Source organism: Bos mutus, chromosome 23 (genome assembly GCF_027580195.1).
Source record: "Bos mutus isolate GX-2022 chromosome 23, NWIPB_WYAK_1.1, whole genome shotgun sequence".
Classification (NCBI taxonomy): domain Eukaryota; kingdom Metazoa; phylum Chordata; class Mammalia; order Artiodactyla; family Bovidae; genus Bos; species Bos mutus.
This window is the reverse complement of record NC_091639.1, coordinates 3,044,378-3,065,028: the sequence shown is the minus strand read 5'-3', so window position 1 is coordinate 3,065,028 and position 20,651 is coordinate 3,044,378. Positions and strand designations below refer to the sequence as shown.

Below are 20,651 nucleotides of genomic sequence, written 5' to 3'. Positions count from 1 at the left end.
TGCTGTTTTCAACAGCCAGGACAATGCTTTTTTGCTCTTCTACAGCCTTAGAAGAAATATCTGACAAACAAATGACAAAAGAATGACTTTAAAACTAGAAAACGTTTATGTGCATATTTATAAGGTTTTTTTCCCCAAAAGTCAAGTTTTAAATTTTAATGAAGAGGTAAGGAAAGTGGTTCCGTTTTTTTTAAAAAGTTACTTCCCGGGACGGAGCCTCTTCTCCTCCCTGGCCTGAGTACAGTCTTCTAAATCTCTCAATAAACGGTGAATTCCTCCCAGGCACGATGACAGCCACAGTCGCCCAGTGATGTTTCGTGCTCCCGGTCCCTGTAGTACCTGGAAAGACGGCGGCCTGAGTCAGCCCACAGGGAGGTACGTGTGCAGTATTTGGACGCATGACTCACTGCTGCCTTCCAAGCATCTCCTCAAGGGGAAAACAACGAAGTCATCGGGACAGCAGTCGCCGCCCACATCACAATTACCAGATCTCAGCGGTCGGGAAGCAACGGTGAAGGCGCCGTCACTTAAGGGAGAAGAGAGAAAATTCTCTCAGCGATCCGGAAGAGCCTAATCTTACTTTGTGCGCAAAAACACACATACGCCACAGTCAACTTAAATGTGTCACAAAGTGTTTTCACTGCCTGTTCAAATTAGCAGTCTAATCTATGCATTTAATTAAATGCACTTGGTCACAGAGATAACCCACACGGGCGCAGGGCCCCTCTGCAAGGGTAATAAATAACCACAGGACAAATAGAGCTTTGTTTGCTGTTGCTTCGGTTGGTGCCAGCTCTTCATTCTATGTTCAGTGGAATTATTTATTTGAAAGGACTTCTAGCCACTTCAAAATCGTGTAATTTACTACTCAGGCAGCAGATATAGTAACTGACTATTGTCAGCAAGATCTGGGCAACGGGTGCTGCCAGCCATTCAATGCTGATCACCTTTCGGAGGCTCCAGAAGAGGGAGAGTGACAGTATCCACCCCGAGCTTTGCTGGCAGGTCACACCGAAGTGAGCCTCCAGGGCATCTCGGGAGCTGCTGGCCCCTGCTGGTGTCACTGTGCCCTCAACCTCTTTGGTCACCATGTATTTCAGCATTAAGCAGCACCTCAAGGAAAGCCATGACCAACCGAGACAGCATATTAAAAAGCAGAGGCATCACTTTGTCAACAAAGGTCTGTCTAGTCAAAGCTATGGTTTTTCCAGTGGTCATGTATGGATGTGAGAGTTGGACTATAAAGAAAGCTGAGCGCCGAAGAATTGATGCTTTTGAACTGTGGTGTTGGAGAAGACTCTTGAGAGTCCCTTGGACTGCAAGGAGATCCAACCAGTCCATTCTAAAGGAAATCAACCCTGAATATTCATTGGAAGGTCTGATGCTGAAGCTGAAGCTCCAATACTTTGGCCACCTGATGCGAAGAGCTGACTCACTGGAAAAGACCCTGATGCTGGGGAAGATTGAAGGCAGGAGGAGAAGGGGACGACAGAGGATGCGATGGTTGGATGGCATCAGCGACTCGATGCACGTGAGTTTGAGCAAGCTCCGGGAGACCCTGAAGGACAGGGAGGCCTGGCGCGCTGCAGTCCACGGGGTCGCAGAGTCGGACAAGGCTTAGTGACTGAAGAAGCACCGGAAGAGCCAGTGGTAGGGATGGAGCCTGTGGCGGCGGGCTTCAGCACTGCTTGGAACTTCTAGTTTTAAAAGCTGGAGGGGCGGGGCGCGGCGGTGGGAAATGCCAGAGAAAAGACAGCAAGAATGGCCAAGCGAGCGGAGGCAGTGTGACCAGAGCCCGCCAGCCCGGGCCGCGCCACAGGCACTCAGAAGACAAAGCCGGCAGTGCCTGCACATGCCGTCCGCGGTTAGTGACCGCCTGGCGCGCAGCGTGAGGATTACGACTACAGACGTCAAAACACAAGCCCGTCTGACAGCACGGAGCAGAGCTGTCATAATAACTTCAAGCAGAAAAGCCCCCACAAAATGTCTTTTATACAAGCATCTCTTCTTCCTTTTCTTTCGTCTCTCTCTCTCTCGCAAGGTATTTAAATTTTACGTGTACATTTCCCAACAACCGAAAGCACCGCCCACCACCCTGTGACTCTATCAGACACATTTCCATCTCAGGTGTCTTTTTTTATTTTCTTTTTCTACTTTGCCATTTCCTCCAAGAATTACCTGATAGGGCTGATCTAACTGTAGAACAGCAGTGTCGTTAATGCACAATAATGACTTGGAAACCTGTTTCAGAGACGATATTCAGCCAATTACTGTGCGAATAAACCTCATAAAAACCTATCAAGGACACTGGCAATGCACGAGGAAGTGACAACTGATTCAGGAAGTGACAACCGATCCGTAACTAACCCTCCCTGCTTTGCGTTCTGAGTGCTGGCCCCTGACACCAGGTGCCCCTGGGAGGAAACCTAGGATCCAGGAAATCTTTTGTCTAAAAAACAAAGCAAAACAGACACAGGCACCTTTTTTTTGACGTTAGTTCCGACTCGAGAAGAGATCACAGCTCACAGATCTGCTCCCAGTGTTCTGTGCTTTCTGTTAAGACGCACATCTTTCCTTCTCGTGTTTCTTACCACTTTCAATCTTCTTTCTCCCTCTAAAGTTATTCACTCCATCTAGTATCACGGATGCAAAGATCACAGAGGAAATCTAGCTCTGCCTGACCAGAAACTGTCTCTCTGACATGCTGGACAGCCTCTGTTTAACCATTTCTAACTAAGGGGGCTCTCTGTTAATAAGTGGCTCTTACCATTTGGGAAAACAAACAAACAAACAAAACACCTGTTTAATGATATCAGAGATGCACTTTTACTGGCTACGTGCTAGAGCCTGTGCTCAGCTTGCCTCCACAAACCGTCAGAAGGAAACTTAGGAGGAAGGTGTCTCTGTGCTCGTTTTAACTGTGAAAACCGGAGACTGGCGGGGTTAGACAGGCGCTGAGGAAGACACAGCCTCGGCGGACAGCACTCCTGAGCTTCAGACACTCGGCCCCGCCTCCCACATTCACTCACAGGCCCTCCGAGGGCACCTCTCTGTTCCCTCGTCTCCAGGAAAGACCCAACGTTGGAGAACCATCCAAGAAGGGTGTGGCCCGGGCTGGGCTCTCCCGTGAGCCTTGCCTGGCCGAGTGGAGAGGAACCCCACAGCTGGCTGGGTCTGAGCCCAGGGCGGGCCCCACGGCCCAGGCCAGGCAGCGCCGACTCCCCGTCTCCTGTCTCCCTCCAGCCTCATTCTCTCACCCCTGGACCTTAACACAGGGTCCATCCTCAGCTCTGAGTCCCCAAGAGGGCCCGCTCCCCTCCGGTCTGCTGTGGCAGGAAGCCCATGACCAGCCTGAGTCCGAGCCGCCTCACCCCCCGGCCACAGAGGACATGTCCATCTACGTGGGGAGGGGGCTTGGGGGGCGGTGGAGGCTGTCAGCATCAGCCCCCTTCCTCCTCCTCCTGCCCATGCAGGGACCCTCATACCCCGGTGCCCAATCCTAGCCAACTTCCCTTGGAGGATTCCCAATGTGATAAAACATTTTTAAACTTAAATTCTGACAGTGACTTAAAAAAACAATTCACAGCTCTGAAATTAAGTGTAGAAATAATTTTTTTTTGTGGGGTGGTGGGGGTGGGGGTTGGACCTTGTGGCTTTGTAGGATCCTAGTTCCCTGACCTGAGGCTCTTGGCAGTGAGATCAAGTCCTAACCATGGATCCCTGGAGGATTCCTAGAAATAATCATTTTCATGAAACAATGGTCCTACAGAGAAGAGCTAAAGTCCAGGGAGAATTTCATCAGAGCCCCCATTTTCCACTCCCTCCGCATCGGGTGGTCCAGCCAACAGGGAGGGTCGAGGACAAACCAGCAAATGAGACGGGCCTATGTGTCTTACACTGCGCTCTCAGCGCTTATGAAACACCTGCTGGACCGGGGCACAGTTCCAAACACAGTGGGAACCAAAAAAGGGACCTCAGGCTGGCGTTGTTCCTAAATAGTCTGGAAGACAGACAGCTCTCGTGGGACATGCCTCAAAGGCTTGTGGGCGATCCCAAAGCAGCCGATCAACAAACATGACATCGTAATGTCTCAGAGCAAACCCACACTCGGCGCTGACAAGGAAGAGCTCCAAGAGCAGGAAGCCTCCGAAAAACCAGGCGAGAGAGATGGTGCTCTCCCGGGGGCAGCGCAATAAATCCGGACAGCGATGCAAGCACAGAGGCCGGGCGGCAAGCCCTGCAGGAGGGTGCAGACGTGGATGCAGACAGCACGAACGTGGAGCTCCCTGGGAAGAGGGCGTCTCAGGAGAGCTGTGCCCACACGCAGGGTCCTCCCGTACCTGAGTTTACCAGCTGCTGCTCCATCACCCCACAGCCCAGAACCTCCAGCCATTCCCCGTGGAAGTTGATCTCCATCTCGAAGGAGGGATGAGTGAAAGGGAAGTAGCAGTCCACCCATCTGACGTCCAGTCCTGCAAAGACACCGGAGAAAAACAGGCACGGAGCGTTACAGGCAGTCTTGCCTTTCCCATGATCAAATCTGCTAATGGCAGATTAGCTGATGACACCAAAAGACTATTTTCTCAGTAAAATAAATAGCAAATAAATTAATTTGCAACACTTTAGGGGGAGGCAATAAATCTTAAAACTTGTGGAAAACTGAGCACGTCTTATCCAATATGACAAACATTTTGTGTAGTTTCAGGACCCTCTGAAACTCAATCAATCACCCGTCAACTCTGCGGCCACCTGGCAGAGGAGAGAGTTTAGGTCGAGGAAAGGGGGCTTCCCGGTGGGCTAGCAGTAAAGAACTCGCCTGCCAGTGCAGGAGACACAAGGCATGCATGAGATGCAAGTTTGATCCCTGGGTTGGGAAGATCCCCTGGAGGAGGAAATGGCAACCCGCTCCGGTGTTCTGGCCTGGAGAGTCCCATGGACAGAGGGGCCTGGAGGCCTACAGACCACAAGGTCGCAAACGACTGAAGCAACTTAGCACACATGCACGGGAAAGCAGGTCTTTCTGCTAGCTTCTATAAAAGCAAACGATGTCTAAATCAGACCCGCAGCCCTCTAAGCTGAATCTGTACCAAGAGTGGACAGGCCTTTTTTCACACTTCTCAATACTGCTCTGCTCTAATAGCTTTTTAAAAAAAATTTTTTTGAGTAAGTAATATATTCACAGGGTTCAAAATTGAAACACTGTAAAAAGAATACATTTTCCTGCATAAACAGGCCATGAGTGAAAAAAATTCTAAGTTTTCGAGGTGACTGGAGTTAAGTAAACTTACCGTGGCGATCCTTTTGCAATATACACCTATATCCAATCATTCCATCATATATCCAATCATTCCATCATATATCCAATCATTCCATCATATACCAACACAGTGTTCTATGTCAGTTACATCAATCAAACGGAAATAAAAATAAGCATTGTTTACAAGTCTCACCAGCATACTGGTTCCTGGCTCCTCTGCCCCCTGAATCCCACTGGGTAAACTTTCAGGGTTTCCTTTTTATTAACAGACGTGAGCAAACACACGCGTGCACTTCTCGTTCCCCTCCTTCTCTACACAGAAACACCACGTCATCTCACACCACGCCGCTCTCACGCAGTGACACAGAGGCCCACCCCCAATCCGTGTCTGGCCCCAGAGATGTGGGTGGGTCCCCCGTGCGCAGAGAGAGCGACCACAGACGCGTGACCGAATCCAGCTCCACCACCTCAAGCCGAAGGGCCTCAGGCACGTTCCTTCAGTTCTCCCTGCCTCGGTCTTGGTCAAAATAAGAACAACATTCATCTCGCAGTGCTTTGGTGACAATTTATTAAGTGTGTAAAAACTTAAACACTCAATGGGTGATTTTCGACAGGCACGCATTGCAAATCAAACCACGGTCTAAACTCTCTCTCGGGTTTTCATAAAAACATGAAGAAAAAGAAACATTCCTAAAGTGCACGCTAAGGTCACTGATGTCCATCGTTTATTTACTACAGCGCCGCTACACGAGATGGTTCATGGGCCTCCTTCAATCCAGCCTTTACGCTGAGGACAGGCGGCCGTGAACACGGCATGATCATCACCCCTGCTCCCGTCTCACAGACGCAGGACCATGCCGGCTCACACCTTTCCTCGACATTTACAGTTAGAAAACGCCGAGATGCGATCTGCACCAGACGGCGGGCGGCATGGCCCTCCGCTGCCCTTCCCTGGGCAGACCATGGAGACGGACCCCGCTTGGCTTCCAGGCCAAGCGCCACCAGCCAAGAGCGCACCGTCAGCCTCCTGCTCCCCACGCACCACGACAGCCGTGATAGAACAGAGAAAACTGCACAGGCCAGGCTGTGATCAAAGACGAGAGAAATACTTCCCCCGGCCAGACACAGGCCGGAAAAGCAAAGGGGCAGAGAGGGCAAAGCTCCGCGTTGCTGGGCTTGGGGTCCACAATCGGGAGAACCGCCAGGAGCTCGCCACCTGCAGGAACACGCGCTGCTGGCTTGGGATACGAGCGAGGCCAGAGGCCTGCAGTCAGGTGCTGGGACAGCAGGGGCTCCCTGCTGGCGAGAGAAGGGGGACCAAAGCCATCACCAGCACACCTGGGGCTGCGGCTCTGAGGAGCTATAGGCCTGGAGAGAGCCGAGCCCCGGGTGCGAGACCTGCCGCGTCCCCATCAGGGCTGTGAGTGCATCCGACAGGCCCCCAAACCTCTCCTGGACTGAAGGTCCGGAGAGCTTGGGGCCCTGGGGCCGGCATGCAGCCCCTGAGAACTGGGGAGCAGGGCAGTGAAGCGGAAGGGAGCGCCGGGCTGGGGCCCAAAAGGCCGGGCCTTCAGGTTCCGGCCACAGCTAGCCTTTGGATGCGGACAGCACTGGGAAGGGCGTGCCCACGGGTGAGGAGCCACTGCTGCGGCTGCTCTGAGACAGACACGGGTCACCCACAGCTAGGTCCGGGATGGGCAGTGGGGAGCGCGTCTCACGGACAACGCCGAGCCTGCTCGGTTCTGAAACAGAGATGTGACTCGCCCACAGCGATGCATCTAGCCAGCAGCAGGGGATCACAGTCCATCTCTTCTTCAGATGCATTCGTCTAAACTGTGCCGGGAGGCCCGTGCTTCCTACAGGGAAATGTCAGCCTTCAGCAGGGAGACGGGCTGGAAGCCCGGAAGGACAGAAAGTGAGACCACAATGTGAGGAGTCCTCCACCCAACCTGAGCTGCTCTTAAAGAAACCATCTGCTACAGACGGCACAAGACGGAGGGAAACAATTCAGCAAAGTTAAAAAAAATGTCAGGAATTCCATGAGCATAAAAGCTGTCTGCAGGTTATTTTCTCTCTTTCCAATTCTAAACGGATAACCTCTCTTATAACAGCCTTAGGATGCTGGTGCAATTGAAATGTTAGCAGAAAATAATCAACTGCTTTGGCGAGTGGGGGGAAAAAAACAACCCTGAAACTAAAGCAGCTGTAATAACAACAAATTGCCAAAGGAAACAGCATGTTGTAATTTTTAATTTTGCTTTTCAAGAACAAAGGAATACAACACTAATAATTTAAAACAGTAAAAAACGTGGACCATAAAAACAAATGAAAAAAAGAGTTGCTGAATAATTCTGAGGCCTGTCCAGGCAGTTCCTGTTCATTAGCTGATTAAAGAAGGACTGAATTTGAAGTTTACAAATGATCTTTGGTACCTGAAATGTACCTGAATTTGCCGTCATGGGCAGGACTTTATCCAGAGCAGCTACAGGGGAGTCAGAGCTACAAAGTCATGGGCAACACCCAGGAGGAGGCCCCATTTTTTTTTTTTTTTACATCATGGCTTTTGGAAACACCAGTGTCAGAAATAATATTGAAATGATGTCTCTCCTTTCAAAAGAGCTAACATCTAACACAGGCTCGAAGTCAAAATTAGGGGACTCAAAGTGAAAGTGTCAATCACTCAGTCGTGTCCGACTCTTTGCGACCCCGTGGACTGTAGCCCACCAGGCTGCTCTGTCCATGGGATTTCCCAAGCAAGAATACTGGAGGGAGTAGCTATTCCTTTCTCCAGGGGTCCTCCCAATTTGGACTTCCTGCATTGCAAGCATATTCTTGACCATCTGAGAGGCTCAAACCAGGCCTCAGGTTACTCCCGAGCTGTGTGGTTACTTGGTACTCCATTGCTCCGTGTCCAGGTTCCCAAATCTTAAAACTGTAGATTACAGTCACACCTACGTCACAGATGCAGGTCAGAACAAAGAAAGTCCTTGTGAGAGCGTAATGCAGCATCTGACACTGTTAACTACTCTCTCTTCCTGTAATCATCACTACTACAGCCATTATTACTCTAAACCAGGGGCCCCAACCTCCAGGTGAGGATCGGTACCGCCCGTCAGATGAGTGGCGGCAGTAGATTAGAAATAAAGAGCACAATAGATGTGATGCGCTTGAATCATCCCCAAACCACCCCCCGACCCCTGCCCAGTCCATGGAAAAACTGTCTTCCACAAAACCCATCCCCAGTACCAAAAACGCTGGGGACTGCCGCTCTAAAAGACGTCCAGGCGGCTTGTACCCAGAAGGTTTACTGAGACGTTTCTCAGCAACTAGCACCCCTACCCCAAATAAAACAACTAAATGACCCCCTGAAACGTGTGAAGTCAGAGCGTGGCGTCCCTTCAGCCAGGTCCCAGGGAGCTGCGAACACTCACCCCCCTGAGCGCTGTGAGGGCACACAGCCTGCCCCCTGTAACACAGCTCCTCACTCTTCAAGTTCACAGCGTGAGCCTGGCGGGGGCACCTCCTCTCGCCCGAGAAGCATCTCAGTGGATGATACAAACGCCCCAACACCCCTTCAGCGATACCCCGCAAAGGTGCACTGGGCTGGGCGAGGCTGGGCAGATGAGGCGTGCGGGAGGATTTTTGGGGTGTTCAGCATCTGTGTGAATGGGGTTAAGGATGATCTCATGGCTGGAAGGAAAGAAAAAATAAAAGGCTGCAAGGAAAGAAAAAATAAAAGGCTTTTTCACAGACCAACTTCAGTGCCCGGGACAAGAAGTACTCTCTGAGCAGGTGGATACTTTATTGCCACTCTATTATTCTGCTGACTCTGGTCTCAAAACAAAAAAGTAAGTGTGAAGATTTATGAAATAGTAACTCTGATCTGTACTGAAATCTAAAACCTAAACGTCTAAGCCGGTAGCATTTTAAAAATAAAGCAAATGTTTGCCTGAAATAGAGATGCCACAACTTCATTGCTGTTTCAAAACTTGAGATTCTTAATTCTCGGCCATGGGCATAAGAGGTGTATGAGAAAACTCATACACTGCGGGAATGGTTTTCTATAAGGAAAACAGCTACCTGGACACTTAGACCTCAATGCTCAGTTTTGAAAGCTATTCACATAAAGAATAATAAGACAAAGGAAAGTTCAAGACTACGTTCAGAGGAAGGCATGTCCTCAGGGCTCCTGGGAACATCTTTATAACATATACAAGGTCGAGCAGCGTGCATGCCTGTTTAATTACCTGCTGGAGCCCAGAAAGAGTTTTAGGACACCATCAATGCCAGTCTGAACTGCTGTGCTGTTGTCTGGCATAAGTTTACATCTCATCTTACTAGGCAAAACAAAGACAAGCCAATGAAACTGCTGCTACTGTTAAGTCGCTTCAGTCGTGGCCAACTCTGTGCGACCCCATAGACGGCAGCCCACCAGGCTCCCCCGTCCCTGGGATTCTCCAGGCAAGAACACTGGAGGGGGTTGCCATTTCCTTCTCCAATGCATGAAAGTGGAAAGTGAAAGTGAAGTCGCTCAGTCGTGTCTGACTCTATCGACCCCATGGACTGCAGCCCACCAGGCTCCTCCATCCATGGGATTTTCCAGGCAAAAGTACTGGAGTGGGGTGCCATTGCCTTCTCCGAAGCCAACGAAACTACCGTTCTTTGATTGTATGGCCCCATTTAATTGCCTTCATTTTCCTGCCCTTCCTTATTCGTTTTTTTCATATTTACACACGCATTTAATATCTTCTTAAAGGGCCCTGTTCACATATGTTATCTCACTTTATTCTCATGGGAAACAGTACTATTTATTATCTTGGGCTTTAAAAATACTAAGACCTAAAGCACTAAATGACCAGTTCAAGATTTCAGAGCAAGTGGAGGAAAGAGAACTTAAATGTAATATTTCTGGTTCTATGAGGCCATCTCCAAGTGGCCATATTTTTCTTCTTTTCAATCTTTCACATGGTCCAGCTCCATGCTCTCTCTCAGTGACTAAGGCAGCTCAGATGTCCCCCACTGGGAGCTCTCCTGGCCGGATCCCGGAGGACCCGCCCTTCCTACACGTTCCCTTGACACTCGGGCCTCCCGGGAGAGGACTTCACTCTCAGCTGCTCAAAGACTGGGACTGTGTCTCATGTACCCAGTAGTGGGACGCCAGCAGCATGGTGAAAACCCAGCAAAGTGAAACCCACCCGAGGGACTTCAGAGGAGCACAGAAGAGGCGGCTCCCCAGAGTTCAGCACAGACTCCAGGACAGCTCCTGGCTGGAGGACACCCGAGGTGAAATCAGAGGTAAGTGAGAATTACCCAGGTGGAGGGGCCAGGAGAGTAAGCAAGGGGAGGGGGGCAAAAGGAATGAAAAATAACAAAGAAATAGGAGAGACACAAATGCCAGCTGTGAGAGAAAGGAAGCTATCCGCCAGTTCAGAACCGCTCGGTTACCCGTGTAACTGCAAGGCAGCTTCTAAACCGCACAAGGGCTTTCCTTGGTGGCTCAGCGGTCAAGAATCCGAATTCACCTGCTAAGTACAGGAGACATGGGTCCAATCCCTGGGTTGGATTGAGAAGATCCCCTGGAGAAGGAAATGGCAACCCACTCCAGTATTCTTGCCTGGAGAATTGCACGGACAGAGGAGCCTGGTGGGGGCCCATGGGGTCAGAAAAGAGTTAGACACAACTTAGCAACTAACAACAAATCTCACAAGCGGGGGATCATGTGATGATAGAAATGTGTAGCAAGATATAAATAAGGAGGGCTTAAAATCAATTTTCTTCATAGGTTGACAACAGAAAAATTGAGATGATCCTGAATTTTTTTGTAAAGCAATTTGAGACAGACTACTATCTCCCTAAAGTGTTAGAACTGTTGCTATTCAGTCGCTCAGCTGTGTCTGACTCTTTGCGACCCCACGCACTGCATGTAGCACACCAGGCCTCTCTGTCCTTCACCATCTCCCGGAGTTTGCTCAAACTCATGTCCATCGAGTCAGTGATGCCATCCAACCATCTCATGCTCTGTCCTCCCCTTCTCCTCCTGCCTTCAATCTTTCCCAGAATCAGGGTCTTTTCCAGTGAGTCAGTTCTTCCCATCAGGTGGCCAGAGTATTGGAGCTTCAGCTTCACATCAGTCCTTGCAATTCAGGGCTGATTTCCCTTAGGATGGACTGGTTGTATCTCCTTGTATCCAAGGAGATGTTAGAATTCCTTTACCATTACTTGCCTCGAAAATGCCCTGAATAGCACAATCCATCTCCCTGTATTATTCCAGTGTTAACTGGATTACATTACTGCTAAAAATATCACAATTCCTATCTTTTATCACGAAAGTAAAGAGAAGCTGGCTATAAAAAGATTTTTGCATCAGCAATCTCTATCTGAAACCTGCCTCACAATTACATTATACCATTTTAACATGAAATATTCCAAACAAAGAGACAGAAGGAGAAAACAGCAAACATCTACACACTCGCTATTCAGTTTTATCAAATCATCACATTTTGTCACATGTAACTGCATTTCTGTTTTGTTTTAGTAGAACCCTATAAACATACTCGAAAGCCTGGTTTGGACCTTCTCTGTAGTACCACTCTCTGCCTCCTAGAAAAAGACAGTAGCATGAAATTGATGTACTTTTTTAAAAAAAAAGTATGAATATACACAATATATGGGGTTATTAGTGGTTTCTTAAATAGAACATGAACAGTCAAGATATTTGAAGAAACCTTGCTTAATAAATCATAATCAGACTCTTTTTAACCGCATATTTGAGCTCACACATAAGTAGGGAAATCTAGAGGTAGGGAAAGTGAGGGGCACAGGAGGAGCGAGCGGGTGGCCAAGCTCCCAGGGGGACAGCGCTGCAGACGCCTGAAAGGCCCAGGCTGTGTGCTGTAGCCCATGTTTATATCTATGTCGATACTCACAGCTGCTGGGCTTTCAGCTTTCTCACACATGAACAGCGACTAAGGGCGGCTCAGGTAGCTTTCATGTGCTTCTCCTGATTACTAACGAGAGTGAGCATCTCTTCACACATTCAAGAGTCATTCTACTAATAACCATGTCACTTGTTGCCTTCATGATCACCCGTTTCTCTCACAGGTTGATTTTTCCTTGTTCATTTGGAAGAGTTACTTATGTAACCTAATGTTTATTTGACAAATCACTCCTGTCCTATCAGAATGGCTAAACTTTCAGCGCCTGGCCACCTCGGAGCACAAGCAGTTTCCATGTGCTACTGGACAGCTTAGCAGCTTCCTAGAAAGTGAAAATTCACCTCAAATGATCCAACCATGGTACTCCTGGGCACTTAACAAAAAGAAATGAACGCATTAGTCCAGACAAAGACGTGTAGGTGAATATGCACAGATTCACCTGTAACAGCAGAAGACTAGAGACAAGCCAAAGGTCTCTCAACGGATGGCCAGGTAACGCCAGGAACACTGCTCATCAAGAAAAAGGGAACCAACCGCTGACATGACGCTACAACACGGATCAATCTGCAAATAATCGCGCTACGTGAAGGTGCCGGCAGGAGTGGCGGGAGAATACGCAGCATAGGCCTCACCCGTGTAAACCCAGAAGCAAACCAACCGCAGTGGCAGAACGCAGGTCACCGGCTGCCCGGGGTGAGGAGACACAGGACACACAGGAAGGCGCGTCTACGAGGCACCAGAGGGGGCCTGGGGGGACGGACCCACTGATCAGCTCGACGCCACAGTGGTCTCACGGGTGTGCACAAATGTCAAGACTCATAAAACTGTGTAAATGTGTTGTTTGTTGCATTATAAACGTAGCTGATTATACACTCTAGATATATATATAGTTCACTTTTTGTCAATCACACTTCGATAAAGAACCTGTTCTTTTAAAAAGCTCACAAGAGTACGAGAATAAAAGACGACCCTAACCACGCAGGCCTTCTGTTTTCTAAACATTTTTAAATGCAGATCCCAGGGGTCTCCCGGTGGCTCAGTGGTGACGAGTCGCCTGCCTCTATAGGACACGTGGGTTCGATCCCTGATCTGGAAGATGCCACCCACCACGGGAGCAACGGAGCCCGTGAGCCGCCACTACCAAGCCCACGGGCTGCAGCCAACTACTGAGCCCTGAGCCCAAAGCCTGCGCTCCACAGCAGGAGGAGTCACGGCGGCGAGAAGCCAGCCTGCACACGGCAGCAGAGGGGCCGCCGCTCACCGCAACTAGAGAAGGCCCGCACAGCAACAAAGACCCGGCAGAGCCAACAGCAAATGAATGAATGAACAAAATCCTTAAAAAAATTAGGCCGTAATTAAGGAACAATCTCCCCTTTTCTTTACGTCTTTATACAAACAGACAAAAATATTATCTCAAGTAAATCAAAAAGAGTTGGAGGGGAAACGGAAACGTTACAATTTCTCAGAGAAAGAATAAAGGGCAAGTGATTAAAGTGAGAATCCACATCTTAAAAACACTGTTCTCCCTCCAAGAAACTGTTGGTATTTTGCTGCTGACAGTGGTGATCAGTATGTCAGAGTGTAAAATCTTCCGCTGTGCTCGCTCACACAGTTAAGAATCCTGCCCCATCGATCAAGGCTGACCAATGATAATATATTAATATTCCGACATTAATCAGCCTGTTCACTTCCTCTCCATTGATGAGACTGATCTCAATTCATTATCATTCTTATCAAAAGCCGTAATCATTTTTCTTTCTCCAGCTAATTCCATTTTCATATCCTCCTGCTCCTCACATGGAATGAACCAGGAAATCCATAAGCTCTATCTCACTAAGGACTGAAACCATTAACTACAACTTAGAACAAAAACTCTAGACACAAGTAGGATTAATGATTTCAGGAAGATGATAACTGTTGAATATTTAAGCCCCCAAAGACAAAGGCATTTAGTACCTACCGTCTCCAAAGATATGTGTCATAAGCCGGGTAAGTGTTTGCTTAAGGTCAAACTCGACGAGCTTCGTGGCCTCCAGCGTATGTGTCTCTTGTTTATGGGCAGAGCGGGAACTCTGTTCAAAAAGCTGCAGGTTTTCTCCATCTTTTATGCCAGCAAATAACTGTAAACCAAGAGGAATAATGCAAATAAATTAAAACAGTGTCTTCACCAGTCTATATCAAAAACCACAATGTGGAAATGAAACTCAGTAAGTCTTATCATCTTTATTTTTTTTTTTTTTTAATAAAATCAACTTTATTTTTTTGGGCTCCAAAATCATTGCAGATGGTAACCGCAGCCATGAAATTAAAAGACACTTACTCCTTGTAAGAACAGTTATGACCAACCTAGATAGCATATTCAAAAGCAGAGACATTACTGTGCCAACAAAGTTCCGTCTAGTCAAGGCCATGGCTTTTCCAGTGGTCAGGTATGGATGTGAGAGTTGGACTGTGAAGAAGGCTGAGAGCCGAAGAATTGATGCTTTTGAACTGTGGTGTTGGAGAAGACTCTTGAGAGTCCCTTGGACTGCAAGGAGATCCAACCAGTCCATTCTGAAGGAGATCAGCCCTAGGATTTCTTTGAAAGGAATGATGCTAAAGCTGAAACTCCAGTACTTTGGCCACCTCATGCGAAGAGTTGACTCATTGGAAAAGACTCTGATGCTGGGAGGGATTGGGGGCAGGAAAAGGGGACGACAGAGGATGAGATGGCTGGATGGCATCACTGACTCGATGGACGTGAGTCTGAGTAAACTCAGGGAATTGGTGATGGACAGGGAGGCCTGGCGTGCTGCGATTCATGGGGTCGCAAAAGTCGGACACGACTGAGCGACTGAACTGAACTGAACTGAAGTCTTATCATCAGTGAACATACTGAAATCGACATTCATTTGGTATCAGCGTTGAACAAGGCCCTGTGCCACATGTAATGGACAGTCTTCAGGAAATTAAAGACACCATTCTGATCGTGCTGATCACCTCTTTTCCTTTTGCACCAACTTATTCACATGCCATTTCCTTACAAGACACATGACCCTCCGCGCCACTGGAAATACCAGCAAACTGGGTTTTCACCATCCTTACAACGTGACCTGAGACCAGGTGAGAAAGGACAGTCTAGGCATGAAGTCCTGTGAAGCCTCTGAGGCCGGACGCACCCTGCACTTGTTGCCCTGTGACCCCAAAGGCCAGGACAAGGCCGGAAACGTGTTTCTGCCATTTACTGTCCAATAAGCTACAACAAATTCAGGTTTCCCTGGTAGCTCAGCTGGTAAAGAATCCGCCTGCAATGTGGGAGACCTGGGTTCAATCCCTGGGTTGGGAAGATCCCCTGGAGAAGGGAAAGGCTACCCACTCCAGTATTCTGGCCTAGAGAATTCCATGGACATTATAGTCCATGGGGTCACAAAGAGTCGGACACGACTGAGAGACTTTCACTTTCAAACTCCAAAAAGTGATACAGGAGCTAAGTTTCAGGGAGTGGTTCAGAAAGTGGGGAAGAAAAGAGACTTTATGATAATTAAATAAAATAATGCAGAAGCATAGAATCCCTGGCACATTGCAGTGACTAAATACATTGTCTTCACAATCACCAGTCACTAATCACAGCTGTCATCAGCCCGAAGCTGCTTAGCCAGTGTATAAAATGCTCCCGTCTTTAACAACAAAGCAGGTCTTCGCCTGGGAGGGAGATGGACTCAAGAGAGAAGTAACTGAGCACAAGCTGAGGAGGGGAGAGAAGACAGGGACTAGCGAGGGGCCAGGAGACCGAAAACCAGTGCCAGACGGAGCGAGCATCCTAATCCTAAGAGTGTCCTGGTGGATCTGATCAGAGACCACGGAAAAGAGATTCAAATGTGTGCTCAATTTGAAACCACGGTTTTCGAAAGGCATGGTTACAATGGCAGAGAAAGGGGCAAAAGAAAGTAAGCTATTTTTTTGGCCATTAGGTAAGGAGGCATAAGAGAAACAAAAGAGGAAGTCTAGGGCTTCACAAAACAAACCTAAAAAATTAGAGGCTTTATAAAACCATTCCCCACCTCCCTCTAAAACAAAAAAATTCCACTAAAGATTCTGCACTTTGCTACACTAACAGAAGAGGGCACCAGAGAGCTGCAAAACCTTCTATACAACCAAAAATCCACAAAAAGGAACAGAAAAAATTCTACAGAACTATAGAAAACTACCACAAAAGAATTAAAAAAATTTTAAAACCATTCAAAACAGCTCAACCGATGACCCTCTTCCCCAATAAAAGAAATCCAAGAAGCAGAAGAAAAGTGTAAGATGATACTTGACAATGAAATTAGATGTGCTCAAACAAGCATTTGGGGATATAAATAATTGCTTGATGTTTAGAACAAACATGAACAAAATACAGAGAACTGTGAACTCAAGGGAGAAACAGAAGGAAAAGAAAATCATGTCAGAACTGAACTCTAAATTACAAGATACACAAGGAATGATTCAATGCAGACTTAGAGAGAAGACCTGAAGAAAAACAAGGAAATAACCAAGAAAATGACAAAGAGACAAAGAAGAATCCGAGAGAAGGTAGTGGAAATGGAAGACAGGCAAAGAAGAAACAGCATTTATATAACTGGAGTCGGCGAAAGAAGAAACACAAGATCGTGGAGCAGGATACATGTGAACCAGGTGATGGTCCCTGAAGGACCAAATAGAAGACGCGTCCCAGCAGAAGCATGAGACCTCAACGATGAAAGAATCCTCAAGGTCTCCAGGCAAAGAGATCAAACGTCTTGGAGAGGCAAAGCCACCTGCCTCGCATCAGACTTCCGAAACAGCATACAAACGACGAACAGTGAAGCCACATATTCAAACAACTCAATTAAAAAAAAAATACATGGACCAAGAATTTTACATTCAGCAACGCTGGGCTTTCAGTACCAAATCCATAGTAAAAGCTTTAAACATAGGAGAGCATAGGGAATTTCTTATTAATGAACTCTTTTCTATGTCATGACAAAATAGAAACAGTGTATCCCGAAAGAGGAAGAAAAGAGACTGGCAGTGGAATAAACTCATTGGCTTAATGGCCGAAAACTCCATAGAAAAATGGGGGAAATACATGAACAGATAATTCACCAAAAAAAAGAAAACGAGCCTTAAACCTGTGAAGAGGAACTTGGACAGAGAAGTGCAGAATAAAACAGCAATGCCTCGGTGTTTTTCAGCCAATGCGTTGGCGGAGACTGAAAAGCAAGACGACGTTCTTTTGGCGAGGCCTGGGAAAAGATGAACTCTCACACACTGCCGATGGAAGTGAAAACCGGGGGGACCATTCTGGAGGTAAATCTGGCAGTATCCAACAAGACTGCATTTGCATTCATCTCCTGACCTCGTTCTTCCACTTCTGGCTATTTGCCCTGAATACACCTCCAGAATTAATACAGACATAACGAGGTTTTCACCGTAGCATTATCTAAAATTACCAAGTACCGAAAACCAAAGAAATGTCCACACGCAAAAAGAGAGAGAGAGGTTAAATAAAGTCTGGGCTATCCAGACAGTACTCCAGTACTTTGGCCACCTGATGTGAAGAACTGACTCACTGGAAAAAGACCCTGATGCTGGGAAAGATTGAGGGCCAGGAGGAGAAGGGGACGACAGAGGATGAGATGGTTGGATGGCATCACCTACTCGATGGACATGACTTTAAGCAAGCTCTTGGAGTTCATGATGGACAGGGAAGTCTGGCATGCTGCAGTCCATGGGGTCGCAAAGAGTCGGACACGACTGAGCGACTGAACTGACTGATCCATACTGTGGAGTACTTAAAAGACATAATATTAATTAAAATATGAGGACAACCACTCTGAAATGATATGTGGTCTATCATCAAATTCTACCCCTACTAGAACTACCAAGCCCCACGAGGTGGAAAAAGCAATCTTACTATGGTACTTTTCATGCAAGAAAGAAGAGAAAATTATATTATGAATCTGAGAATTCCCTGGCAGTCCAGTTAGGACTCTGCACTTTCACTGCTGAGGGTCCGGGTTTGATCCCTGATTGGGGAACTAAGATGCCACAAGCCACTTGGTGTGGCCAAAGTATATTTAAATGAATATATTCTATACAATTTTTCTGGGCTCCAAAATCACTACAGATGGTGACTGCAGCCATGAAATTAAAAGACGCTTACTCCTTGGAAGAAAAGTTATGACCAACCTAGATAGCATATTCAAAAGCAGAGACATTACTTTGCCAACACAGGTCCGTCTAGTCAAGGCTATGGTTTCTCCTGTGGTCATGTATGGATGTGAGAGTTGGACTGTGACGAAGGCTGAGCGCCGAAGAATTGATGCTTTTGAACTGTGGTATTGGAGAAGACTCTTGAGAGTCCCTTGGACTGCAAGGGGATCCAACCAGTCCATTCTGAAGGAGATCAGCCCTGGGATTTCTTTGGAAGGAATGATGCTAAAGCTGAAACTCCAGTACTTTGGCCACCTCATGCAAAGAGTTGACTCAATGGAAAAGAGTCTGATGCTGGGAGGGATTGGGGGCAGGAGGAAAAGGGGACGACAGAGGATGAGATGGCTGGATGGCATCACTGACTTGATGGACGTGAGTCTGAGTGAACTCCGGGAATTGGTGATGGACAGGGAGGCCTGGTGTGCTGCGATTCATAGGGTCGCAAAGAGTCGGACATGACTGAGCGACTAAAGTGAACTGAACTGATCTGATACAAGTGAATGTATATAATATCTATATAATGAACCTGTTCATTCGCATAAAACAAAAATAAACAAACACCATTGGAATGATGAAATAGAAATGAGACTGACTGCCTACTAGAAGGGAGAAGGCAATGGCACCTCACTCCAGTACTGTTGCCCGGAAAATCCCATGGATGGAGGAGCCTGGCGGGCTTCAGTCCATGGGGTTGCACAGACTTAGCAGCATCAGCCTACTAGAAAGCGGAATGGAACAGACTGCAGAATCAAAGGAACTGGGAAACAAGGCGGAGTGAAGAGGAGGTGGTGGGGAGGGGACGGAGACAGGAGGGACCCTTTTTAAGTAAGATTGTTTATACAGTTCTGAATTTTGGAGTCACATTAATATTTTACTACTTTTTAAAAACTAGTATCTACAGTGTCTGCAATATATAGGTAGAACAAAGGAAATACTCATAACATACAATAAAGACTAAAGTTTGGAAAATTCTGAAAGCAGGAAAAGCAGTGATTCATGACACCATCGGCATAATACAGCACAGGAGGAAAACCGACAACAAACATGTAAACAGTCAGCGCTTTTACTTCTAGAGGAAAAGCAAACTGGAGCTGGAAGGGACGCGAGAGCAGCGAGCCAACCTCCAGTAAGGGGGCGGCTCGGGAGAGGTGCAGACCCAGGGAAGCTGAGACCACTTAGCCAAGCGGCCACCACGCAGGGACGAAACCACTCGCCTCACCCTTGATTCCAGGGAGCTTGAAGTGGCTGCCTTTCACTTAGCTTTCTGTTTGAGAGACATCCACTGGCAATAAAACTAAATTAGATTTCCATTAACTGCACACAATAGGCTGTGCCATTTGTTTTTCCACTAGGATTTCTTCTATTTCTCTGACATTTTCTTAAGTGTCCTTTCAGAAGCCTCAGTGACCCAGAATACAAATTCCACGCCTACTAGAAGTGCCTGCAGAAGCCAGGGCAGGTAGTTCACAAATGAGAAAAGAATAGGTGCCAGAAATTAATTCTAATCAGGCTTAAGAATAAAAATGGATTGCAAAAGCCAATTAAACTTGAAATTTAGAAAGCCAAAGGATTTTTGCAAAATGGCCCAGATTTTAAACATACATTTAAAACACAAATAAAAAGGCAAATGGTCAGAAGAATAACATACATCTATGCAAAATCCGATGGGCAGCCAAGGATAAATGGGGCTTGAATGACAGCAAAATTCCAGGCAGTTATTTAGGGCTGCTCTGTGGTTCCCAAGGCAGCCGTTTTTCTATTCAACCTTTTAAAATTATGCATTGATCACTGGTTTAATCCATACAGTCCACGTTACATATTAATGCAAACATCCCCCCGCCCCCGCCCTGCCTCTCTGAATTCCTGAGCAGATGCGAGGACCCTATAACTGACTTTGCTGCTGTGGCAGCGTGGACTGCTCTTGGCTAACAGTTATTGCTCGTTTACTAATTTGCTACCTTACTGCGGCCTTACCTTATTACTTGAGGGGTTCATTTAATTCTCAGAATCCTGTTCTTTCCCCCATTTCTCATATAAGAAACTTGAGACTTTGAGAAGTTAACCAGCCACTGGTACTCAGCAAGTGATGAAGCGTGAACTGAAACCAAACTCTGGCCCCTGATCCCACCTTCTGGGCTCTACTCTTATTCCCCTGACAGCATACACACGATCGTCAATTTGGCTTAGTGGTCAGAGGGCCTATGGTCAGACGGATGGGACGAAGGAGTGGACAGAAGGCTTGA

The 20,651-nt window shown here is 47.3% G+C and overlaps 1 protein-coding gene across 8 annotated transcripts in view; it reads right to left on the bottom strand.

Annotated features, from left to right (window-relative positions):
* Positions 1-20,651, bottom strand: part of FARS2 (phenylalanyl-tRNA synthetase 2, mitochondrial) — a 310,923-nt gene that overhangs the window by 219,005 nt on the left and 71,267 nt on the right. For 7 of the 8 annotated variants that reach the window (XM_070361056.1, XM_070361061.1, XM_070361058.1 and 4 more), the window contains 2 exons: positions 14,153-14,312; positions 4,341-4,472 (listed from right to left, as the gene is read on the bottom strand). In XM_070361056.1, the coding sequence (XP_070217157.1) occupies positions 4,341-4,472; positions 14,153-14,312 (292 nt within the window). The remainder of the gene's footprint in view (positions 1-4,340; positions 4,473-14,152; positions 14,313-20,651) is intronic. The other variant, XM_070361060.1, reaches the window with a different exon arrangement.